Source organism: Melanostigma gelatinosum, assembly GCF_949748355.1.
Source record: "Melanostigma gelatinosum genome assembly, chromosome: 8".
NCBI lineage: Eukaryota > Metazoa > Chordata > Actinopteri > Perciformes > Zoarcidae > Melanostigma > Melanostigma gelatinosum.
The window spans coordinates 22,132,036-22,142,885 of NC_136641.1; the positions used below are offsets into that span (position 1 = coordinate 22,132,036).

The 10,850-nt window shown below is 41.0% G+C and overlaps 2 protein-coding genes across 3 annotated transcripts; one reads left to right on the forward strand and one right to left on the reverse strand.

Moving 5' to 3' along the window:
• Positions 1-194: 194 nt before the first annotated feature.
• On the reverse strand, positions 195-6,376 carry LOC306781571 (NEDD8-activating enzyme E1 catalytic subunit-like). Of its 2 annotated transcripts, none has more exons than XM_079274472.1 (18): positions 6,340-6,376; positions 6,206-6,244; positions 4,698-4,821; positions 4,444-4,524; positions 4,253-4,335; positions 3,939-4,019; positions 3,793-3,836; positions 3,642-3,706; positions 3,395-3,550; positions 2,789-2,891; positions 2,576-2,686; positions 2,361-2,414; positions 1,623-1,659; positions 1,455-1,536; positions 1,249-1,349; positions 1,100-1,163; positions 947-1,001; positions 195-839 (listed from the first exon to the last, which is right to left on the reverse strand). In XM_079274472.1, the coding sequence occupies exons 1-18, from the start codon at positions 6,357-6,359 to the stop codon at positions 751-753; spliced, it is 1,389 nt and encodes a 462-aa protein (XP_079130598.1). In that variant the 5' UTR covers positions 6,360-6,376; the 3' UTR covers positions 195-750. The 2 variants fall into 2 exon arrangements, with proteins under 2 accessions (XP_079130598.1, XP_079130599.1); XM_079274473.1 differs by having other exon boundaries at positions 6,182-6,244; positions 6,340-6,373.
• A 578-nt stretch (positions 6,377-6,954) lies between these two features.
• Positions 6,955-10,847, forward strand: LOC306781310 (PRA1 family protein 3-like). Its single transcript, XM_079274108.1, has 3 exons — positions 6,955-7,219; positions 7,884-8,101; positions 9,048-10,847. The coding sequence occupies exons 1-3, from the start codon at positions 7,038-7,040 to the stop codon at positions 9,221-9,223; spliced, it is 576 nt and encodes a 191-aa protein (XP_079130234.1). The 5' UTR covers positions 6,955-7,037; the 3' UTR covers positions 9,224-10,847.
• Positions 10,848-10,850: the final 3 nt, after the last annotated feature.

Here is a 10,850-nt window from a genome sequence, read left to right on the forward strand (position 1 = left end):
ATCAGCGCCCTAAGAAGCTATATATAAAGAAGCTTTATTTATTATGACGTCACTTCGCCAAACAGCAACGGTGAGATGTCACACTTGTTTGTTTGCTTCATTTGCAAGCCAATAAAGACGCATGGGGCATAACTATTCAATTAGATCTCACTCAGCGATCCATATTCAAGAAAAAGTTTGACAATTTGGGAAATTAGTTTATTAACCAAGAGGTAGAGGATTGAGACTACTTCCCCAGTCTGTGACACAAAACATTTTTTATTTCAACAAATAAAACATCCATCTGTTATTCTAATCTTAATAATACATTTCCTTTCAAGGAACCAATGTTTTAAAAACAATGTATGTGCTGTGGGTGTAATGCAGCTGCTTTTAATACATTTTAAGTTCTTAAAGATGAACATTTAAGCGGCCCAGTTGCTTCTAATTAAAAACAGATGACAAAAAAATCTTTTAAAGAGACTTTTTTTTTTACAACCATGATAATAAAACTTGATTAGAGCATAGTGCACATCATTCCTCTCATTTGATTGACATTGGATACAGCTATGATGGAAGTCAAAACAGAGAAATAAATCGAGAAGTAACAGTTACCAATAAAAAACAAAACGTGGTTAAAGAATTTTATATTCATATGACAACCAGTCCAATCATCTTATTTACATTATCATATCAAAAGTGCTACTGCAGCATCCCAGTAACATCAGTTTGCATTCAGATGCATTCTGACCTCAGTTTCGTAACGAATGTTCAGGTGGTGAAATTGAGCTTGAAGAGAACCGTCTGAGGCGTGGTGACGTCGGCCACAGCCAGTTCCTGTCCATCCGACAAGCCCAGCTCTGCATCAGGGGGGAAAAAAACACATTAAATATGATGTTATCATGAAAGTCAGCGGCTTCAGGTCACTGGACAGACTGAGAATGATTGGAGTCGTGCTTCTTCTTACCTTTCAAAGTCTTGCAGAGGTTTGGCCTTGTTCGCTCCTCGATGGACTTAACAGACTTGAATAAAAATGTCATCGTAGTTTCATCGTATTGTGAAATGTGGGTGAACAAACACCGTGCAGCATTCAAATACGAAATAGGCTTTTGTATATTACCTGCAAATACAGCGTCTTATTCTTCCCTTCCAGAGTTGTGGTGATAGCCGGGGATTTCATTTGTCTGAAAAAAACCATTCATGCACAATTTTAACAGTCATTATATTTGCAGAAGACGCGTTACAAAATGTTGCTTTCTGAATGCTCACAGAGCGGCGTTCTCTGTAAGGTACTCTAAAACCTCCTGCAGTTTGGCAGAAGAAGGGAACTGGAGATCCTGAGGCACCTGGCTGCAAGCCGAACAATTTTCCTGCCGATCAAAGATGATGTAAAGTGGTTATTCTCTGTATGGAGAAATGTACATTTCACTGCTGACAGGACGGTTACGGTTAAAAACAACTCGGGCTTAACAAACCTTTCGTTCAGCTTCAAAAGTGTAGGTGTACAGTCCATCCACGTCATTGAAGACCAGGTAATTGTTTAAAGGAATATACGCACTGCAAAATAAAAATTGGATGCTAAGTAATGTTCATTTCACGAATCAATTTAGATGAGGAATTAAGACTTGTCATTTGCTCCTAACCTTGTTGCAATTTTAAAAACTTCAGTGGCACAGGCAGCTATGGAGAACAAAGACACAATTAAGTCCAGTTACGTCCGTCCATCCATCCATCCATTCATTCATTTGCTACTTCTTATCTTTGGCCAGGTTGCGGTGGCAGCAGGCTCAGTAGGGGATTCCAGACGTCCCTCTCCCCAGCAACGCTTTCCAGCTCTTCCTGGGGAACCCAAAGGCGTTCCCAGGCCAGATGAGATATATAATTCCTCCAGTGTGTTCTGGGTCTACCCAGGGGACTCTAACCAGTTTGACGTGCCCGGCAATCCTTTAAAAAAAAAAAAAAAAAAGGCATCCAGGAGGCAAGCTGGTCAGATGCCCGAATCCACCATTTTCCCATCTAGTTGGTACCACTCCAACTCGGCACCAGCTCCGGTTCATTCCCCGCCAGAGAGGTGACATTCAACATCCCTGGAGCCAGTCAGCGATGCCAGGGGTCGGCACGCCTCGACCCCCTCTTTGCCTGCCGCCCCGGTAAAATCGAATTCAGTGAATTGTACAACTGTTTAAGTACCATGTATAATAAACTCCTCTACCAAACAGCAACTGCCCTTTTAAATCAATGACATAAAACAGTCAGCAAATAAAAGCTACTGCTTTTGACATTTCCGCAAAGATGTAACTGAAATGTTTTAAATACTTCCATTCTTGTCAACATCTCTGAACAGCTACAGCTACTGCCTCAAAAACATGGGAGTGTCATACCAGCAATAACAGCGTTAGTTGATGCCACGGCAGGAATGATCCTCTTCACAACTCCTGCGGCAAAAAAACAACAACAGTTCACCGGTTTCATCCCAGCACACATTTATAGATACTTGTGAACACCAGAGCTGATGAAAAAGTTATCGGAAAACAAAACTAATTGACATACTACATTGGTGTTGAATAAATGATTGCCTGTTAATTCGCAAGTTCACCTTGAGTGAGTCGGTATGTCACTCCTGTAATGTTGAACTCTGCAGCTCTTTCTTGGGCTCGGTCAAACACCCACTGGATGTGCTCCGGATTGTCTCCATCTAAGCTGGTTTCTAGTTGAGAAAAAGACATTTGTGGTTGTCCTTTACCGTAATAATGTACACAGGCAGAAGGTTGAGTAGTGTGGTCAGATGTGTTACGGTAATTTAGCTCACCTCCAAATGTTTTTTCTTTGGGCCACTGTAAGATTCTGGCATATTCAACGCAGTGTTCTGGTAGCCTAGGCATTGAGGCAATGGTGCACATGGGGAAATTAATCTGTGGAGAGCAAAATTAGGGTCAAGCATGCAGATATACATGTCAAAACTATAAAATAAAAGCTTGAAGCACTTCATGAAAAGGTTTGTCAATGAAACGTGTACTTCATTTAATTTCTTTTTATGTGTTTCGGCAAACTCCGTGATGTAAAAATAAAGTCAGCGCTGTGCTGCTTTTGCACTTCACTGTATTCAACACGTTTTCCCCTAAATGTTCTGTTGCCGGTTCGTTTTCTGCCCGGTCTGGTAGCTAATCACTGCTTATGTTTATGACCCAAACAGCTGTTGCTGCAGATGGAAATGTGAAACAGCCGCTTCTGAGCACCACAGATTTCTTTCTCCCACCCAAAAGACAAGCGGATCAGCAGACGTAAAAGCTTTTGCAAAAAGTTAATAGGTCGATTAACTACTATTCATACTTTAATAACATAAGAACTGATCTTTACTGTATTCATATGAATCTTTGAAGTGAAACAAGAAGATAAATTGCGGTTGAAAAGTGACCTGTGGCGGGTACAGCTCCAATGTGCAGTCGATGCATGCCGTCATGCCGGGGAGAATGACACGAGCGTTTCCTTTAAAGCCCTCTGTTCCTCCATCAATGAGAGGGATGATGGAGCTGGGGTCCAGGACTCCGTCTTCATAGCTCAGGAGGGATATCTAGAGAAGGCAACGGCAATCATAACTCATACCCTCCTACTATGCACAGGTATACCAAAGCGAACACAACACTCAAATCTCTGTCTCCTACCAGCATCCCGTTCATCCAGCGTCTGGCAATGATGGAGTCCAGTCCGCAGACGATGATGTGGAACTCTGCAAAGAGATGAGCATTTGAAACCTGTGAGGTGTTTACTTGGTAAGCTCCGCTGGTGCATGGATCTTGTAAGAGGAACACTTACGCCTGTAGAAAGACTCATCAAAGTGCTGGATCTTTTTAAAGTGACTGCGTGTTATTAATGAGGAAAATAAATCACGGTCAAGATGTTTTTTTTTACACTGCAAACTAAAACTTTTCAGCTGTAAAAACTGTTGCTGCAAAGGATACGGGACAACTTTACATCCCGGGATGCGACTATTGATGAAGTTGGCAGCCACTTCTGCCTTTGGTCGCCCAACGTCTTTGGGCCTGAATGAATGCATACAGCAGTTAATACATGAGGGACATAAGAGATGCTGAATGTAATCTGATTTGATCGCACTGGAACAGACTGTTACATCACACGATGTTCTTTGATAAGCGTTACGTAAATAATCAACGGGAATATGATAAGAACGTTGTTTTTTTTTTATTTCTCAAATTTTAAACCACCGGTACTGTGAAAACTACGAGGAGGAGAATAACATAGAGGTGAAACCTACCTGAACAGAAACTGCCTGTTGAGGTTTGACAAATCAATGGTGTCCATGTCAACCACATGAACGAGGCGAAACCCAGACAGGGCCTAAAGCACAACAAGCCTGTGTGAGAACTCATCGAAATAGAGTTTGTGTTTGCTCAGCTTATACTTCAGTGGTACATGAATTAAACACAGATATACGCTATTTCCTACCAGATTTTTGAGGAGTTCACATCCAAGCCCTCCTGCTCCAATGACCAGAATCTTGCACGTCTCCAACAAGAACTGTAGCGACTGAAACACATAAAGAAAGAAACACATTGTTAAAAGAATAAGAACGCACTGTGATTTGAAATATCACTATCACAGGACAGCGTGAAGCTGCGAGCTCGATCGCACTAGACCGTTTCAGTTTAACGCACGAGAAGAACGCTCTCCGTTTCCATTACAGTGTTTCTGACTGTTACCTCAGTGCTTGGCTCAAAGTCAGGATGGGTGAACGGGCCAGGTCTCTCCAGAAACTTCGTCACATGATTCCACCGGCCATCCCAGTCGCAACCACCGTCCCTGTGTCCACCATCTACAGCCATTCTGGAAAGAAAACACACCATGATGTACTGAACCAGGACCATGACTTACATTAGTACATGTCTCCCTGCTTACCCCTCTATCAATGCCATGTATCCCATATTATAAGCATATTTCATTTCCGGAAAGTTGTGTGAAGAAGGCAATGAAAGAAAATGTTTGCTGTGTGAATGACATTGATAGGGATGAACAAATATGTAAACACAGATGAAAAAGCATCCATTCTAGTAAATTACAGGAACTAAACTGCTATTAATCACTGATTTATGGTAAACCAGCCACCTGCAAACACTCTCAGTTGGTCACGAGTCAACATCACCTGGATTTGATCTTATTTTGGCGATAATGGTGCATCTTTACGAATCTCTTGAGATTACACAACATAGTGATTTCACAACCTGTTAGTCAGGACCCCCACAAGGGGTTGAGAGATGGATTTAAGGGGCCACAAAAAAGATTAGCTATGTAGGAATAACATTCGGAATATTAATCATAATAATAATCATTCAGCAACACAAAGGATTAGTTGTATGACTGTTCTGTAATATTTTCTTCTTGTAGCCTCTAAAAGATTTTCAAAACAAACGGTGTGAGTGGAAAATCACTCTTAATTTAAACATCTCACATATCATAGACATGTACTCAGTAAGCATACAATAGAAATGACTTTTTCATACAAAGGCAAAAAAAGATGTGACTAACTGATGGCAGTGCAGCAAATGTGTCATCAGGAAACCAGACTTTCCAGAGAATCTTCATACTAACTGTATAGAATATGTGCTATACAGTCATCTTTAAAGTATACTGTTTTGTTTAGCAGCTAGAATATAACGAATCAATATACTGTGTGTAGTCTAGTGGTTCATACCATCGTCAAATTGCACAAACACGCCTCATCACAGACCAAAATGCAAATTTGTAATGCCACTGTCTATTAAACTTTCTTGTGTTTTCAGCTGAAAGTAGTTCCTCTGTTCTTTCTTTGGACACTGTGGGACATTAGTGTGCATCTCAATCATGGGTGAAGTTTATACATTACCGATTTATTTGAGTTTACTTGGTTGTCACTTTTCAAATGTGATACACACAGCATAACCTCAAACCCTGTTTAGGATCAGTATGACACGTTAGTGTGGAAGTGTTAATGTACACAGCTGCAATGTGCTGCTGGCCATTTGTCTCCTATGGAGGCTGCAGGATTGGTGCAGTGCAGGGTCTTTGCATTGTGTGTGATAACTCTGTATAAACGGATGAATTGTACAAATAGCTAACTGGGTTGTTGAATTCATGTTTATTTCCGTGTCTCTCCTGGTCCAGCAGCCGCTGCTCAGAGTGCAACGCAAACCTGCTGCCAGTCAGAGACCTTTATTTAGCATTCGTCACTAACTTCTCGGTCACGTCCTCTATTCGCCGTATTTTCTTCTCCCTGGAAGAAGAGAGTAAAACAGGGTTCAAGCATGCCGACTTAGCGATCAAATGCACCGGTTTAAAAATCATATTTTGTCATCCATTTGGACTTACGGCTCCTCGGCATCCGCCATACTTTCACGGTCCCATTTCCCCGATTGTGTCTCCTGTGTTTCATGAGCGTCAAAGCTGCACCCAGCAGCGCCAAGTGCCCATACATGGGTAATATATTTTTACTCAATCTTCTCCTCACCCAACCTTTGGCCATGCAAGGTGGAAGTGTCGTATCAGATTATATGTAAATGTATAGAAGACACACTGAATATCAGATTGTATGTAAATAGAAGAAACAGTGCCACATTTCTCATAAAACCAGGTACACCAGGTAGATGAGGGTCAGATTGTCAGATAGACAGACAGGTGACAACAGACAGATGGAGGGAATTAGTATTTGTATCATATTGTATTATATCAATAACCCCTGTGGAGGTTTCTTTTACTGTCTACATTGTTATTTAAAAACGTACATTGTCTATTTGTCTCTTTTAGATGTTGTTATAATGCTAAACGCACCTTTTTGTATTTACAGGTGCTGCTGCGCATTCTAGGACGCAACTGTAAAACTCGCAAAAACACTTCTTCGAGAATCCGAACTCTCGCGAGATCTTGAGCGAGAGCACGAAGCTTGTAATTTGACTCCTCTCCTTCCGGGGCTCAGTCGGTGCGATCAGCTGGCCTGTCAAAATATTACGCAGCGCGTGTGGCTATATGTTTGTGTTCGTGCGTTGCTACGCCAGACATTGAAGAAGACGATGGCAGCCAAGATGGAGCTCGCGCCCCTCAGGCCGTGGGATGATTTCTACCCCGGAGTGGATCGGTTCGCCAAACCCGAGTTCGGAGATTTAACAAAGTGGAACAACAGAGTGATCAGCAACTTGCTGTACTACCAGACGAATTATTTCGCCGCAGCTGTGGTGGTCTTCCTCATTGTAGGGTGAGTCCTAGCTAGCATGCTAACGGAGGCAAGCTATAGCATATGTGGCTGTTTCCTTAGCCTGCATGCCTGTTTGTCCACACCTAACATGACGGCACAGAGCTTAGCTAAAGTTAGAAAGATATTGACAGATTCGGACTTCCCGGTTCAGTAAATCGTTAACGAAACGTTGCTAAAATACAAACAATACCTCCCTGTAACCGTAGTGAGGTAGACAACAAGCTACAACCTTAATTTAATTAAAACGGGCCGTCTTACGGACTTCTCCGAGCTGGACAATCGGCATTGGTCTCAATGAGCGGCTGGCTGCGAGAAGAGTGCGCAGGGATCGTCTACAAAGTGCAATGCCGAAAATACTTAACGTTACTACAACAATATTCACTGTCATGCAATGTAATGTAACCAAAAATGACTTCACACACCAATGGGCTCCTATTTGGTGTACTACAAGTGTTATTTTGAAAAAATATGATTTATACATTTTTGTGAATATTTATCTAACTTTACCTAAGTCTATTACTGTAAGTCATCCTATGGTTTAGACAAGCTGACCAGGATGCTGGCTGTTGTTGTTGTTATTACCACCAGGTTGTGCTATTTAATACTAAGCCTTCACTCACTGGAGAACATGTACAAAAGGCCACTTTCATCTTCCAACATGCAGGTTCCTGAACCCATTCGGCATGTTTCTGGGAGGAGCTGTGGTGTCTCTGGTCTTCATGGTTTCAGTGTGGGCAGGAGAGAACCAGGCCATGGTCAAGAACTTCAAAATGAAGAACCCCACTCTGTTCATCATTGTGGTCATGGTCACCAGTTACTTTCTGCTGTCGCTGTGTGGCGGTGTCATGGTCTTCATCTTTGGAATCACCTTCCCATTGCTGTGTAAGTCACAGGGTTTTCTTGTTTACTTTCAAAAAAGGGAATGAAGAATTCAGTCAGATTAAGGCTGTGTTAGAGATCCCTTCCTATATGCCGTATATTATGCTACATTTACTGTCCACCAAGTGTGAAATTAATGCACTTCAGAAACTTTAAAAACATGAAGACAGACTTTTAGTCACATAACTTTGAACTGCTTTTCCAACAGCAATAATGAACATTCAAGTTTGACATTGTTGTTGCCATTACCTCTCCTGTATGGGTTTGACCTGCTATACTATAGACACGTACATCACATAACGCTAATCTAGTGCTTGGTTTAATCTAATTACAATTTTAACTTGTGATCCCCCACACTATATTGCAAACACTTGTTGGCAAAGGTATGATAAACTGTAATCGGGGACAGTGAGTCACACAGGGATGCGTAACTGAGGTTTCTCTGTGGGTGAACAAGCTTTTTCCAAGCGCTCTCTCATTCTGACTCACTCTAGGGATAGAACAGCATGTACAGTACTGCATGCGTTCACTCATGACACAGAATGCAAAATACAATCAGCATTACAGGGCGAGGTATGCTGTAGTTCAGAGGTATAGTTTTGGTTACATTTTGGGTCAGGCAGTCAGCGGAGTGGTCTCGATAATTGATGGTTTGGATCGTTGTAGCAGTTTTAACATCGTGGCAGATAGATGAGGCGGCTTGATCGGCTCCCAGGAGGCCGGCCCAGTGCTGCCTGTGTTGGCGGGTTGCTAGGGGGTGTTGATTTAGACAGGACTACATTCACTGTCTGATGTCATGCATTCAGTATCTGCCTGCCATGGAAATAAAAGACGTGCTGATCTTTACACCTGCTTTAATGTCAGAGTTGCAACAGTGTCACATTTAATTTTTCTTATTTCCCACATTTCGCCACATAGTATAAATACATTGCCGTTGTGTTTCCTGTAGTGATTCTGATCCACGCCTCTCTGAGACTGCGCAACATGAAGAACAGACTGGAGAACAATATTCAGAGTGTCGGCCTGAAGAAGACCCCCATGGGCGTCATCATGGATCTCCTGGATCAGCAGGAGGAGAAAATGAACAAGGTTCGGGATTTTCTTGAAAGCAAGCTGAAGGAATGAGGCTCGATCCAAACGTGTGCCAAGGGAAGTCAGTGTCATACTGTATGACTTAAAATGTCCACAGCCCACTCCCATGTGTTGAGTTTTTATCCCCTCTGTACATGTAAAGTTACTGATGTTTGCATTTCTGTTCTTTTATCCATTCGGTTTACTTTGTTCTCTCATACTTTTGTGTGACTTTACTGACAGATAGTTAAACATGTTAGCAAGATTTGCACAATCGCAGCGTGGAGTGGATGTTAAAAGGCAGTTGGGCACTAAAAGTTACCAAAGGTCATTCCTGTGTCAATTTTCTTTTTCAAAAAACTAATCGAGTATTTATTTTAGCAAAATAAAGTGTCAAAACACAATATCTAAAGCTGTTATTAGATACGAATTATGTTTGTTCAAAAGAATAAATCAGATCCTTTCAGTTTGCTACCTCAAAACAAGCGTGTTTAATTTTCCCAACACCCAGTGAACTGTTACCGGCTTATTAACCAGCAATAACGGCCGTCTCGTCACGTCTGTATACTGATCTGAGACCAGTTTGGTTCTAGAAATGGTGTCCCGGCCTGACTAATAATTGTGGAGTTTAAATATTTCTGACCTTACAGGCTGGCCTGACTGTATTCCTTCTAATCACAGCTATGCAATATTAAAAATCAATGGCGAGTGCAGCTTTATTTTTTTGAATATGTTATGTCAGGATATGTACACGTTTGTTATTTCTGATGTCTTTATTTTCATAATATAGCATGCAGACATGTATAAAATGGGCTACAGGATACAAAGTAGCCGACATCATTTTGGCAATAAGTAACAATTATTAATTAAATAAATTAAATTATCACGCTAGTATTTTCCCATTCACGGTTGGGATCAAATCCCTTATTCTAGTAAGAAAACAAATCTGAATATGTAATGTTAAGTGTTCATTTTCTACTGTCACTCCTGAAGATCTGTTTCCGTTTGCTTCGCTACACCTGCACATTAACTGCAGTTTATGCATGCTACCCTCACAAATGGCAGTTCAAAAAGTGTGTGTTACATTGATGCTATATTATATATTTTTGTTTTTTATGTGACTTTTTCATTCTTGAAAAGTGATGATTGAATCACAGAACTGGAAGCAAAACATGGCTGTCCTCTAGAAAACAAATAAAGATTTACCTAATTTATGTTGCAGTCATTTCCCAATTCCGTCTCTGTGTGAACATATAGACATTCATTATTTATATAATAAAGTGTTTGTGTTATTTGGGTTAAATCTTTCTTTGAAAACAAAGTAGTGAACATAAGCTACTCCTGAAACAAACGAAAAAGCAATTCATAACGGGGCTGAATAGTGAACGAATGAATATCCCCTCCAGGATAGTGCAGGCCGTTCAATTCAGTTCGACTAATTATTCGCTAATTATTAATTTTTCAGGATTCAGAGTCATCTCCCTTTAAGTAATTTGTCTATTTTCATATCTGCACCTTAAAGAGAAATAGCTAAAAGCAACTGTGAGAACCTGCAATGATTCCCTGGGGATCCATTAAGTTTGGCACTAGCTTTCCATTTTAATAATAAAAACAAAAAACCGACAAAGAATCCCCAGGCAAAGATTTGTTTGATAGCAAAATGCAAATATGTGGAACAGGT

Bases quoted from the DNA above. Each gene is read 5' to 3' on its own strand.
- LOC306781571 (XM_079274472.1), bottom strand. From the start codon at position 6,359: ATGGCGGATGCCGAGGAGCC. The intron at 4,336-4,443 runs GTAGGAAATAGC...GTTGTGCTTTAG, and splicing joins GTGAACTCCTCAAAAATCTG to GCCCTGTCTGGGTTTCGCCT. The intron at 3,551-3,641 runs GTAGGAGACAGA...TGCCTTCTCTAG, and splicing joins GCTGGATGAACGGGATGCTG to ATATCCCTCCTGAGCTATGA.
- LOC306781310 (XM_079274108.1), top strand. From the start codon at position 7,038: ATGGCAGCCAAGATGGAGCTCGCGCCCCTCAGGCCGTGGGATGATTTC. The intron at 7,220-7,883 runs GTGAGTCCTAGC...TCCAACATGCAG, and splicing joins GTGGTCTTCCTCATTGTAGG to GTTCCTGAACCCATTCGGCA. The intron at 8,102-9,047 runs GTAAGTCACAGG...TGTTTCCTGTAG, and splicing joins AATCACCTTCCCATTGCTGT to TGATTCTGATCCACGCCTCT.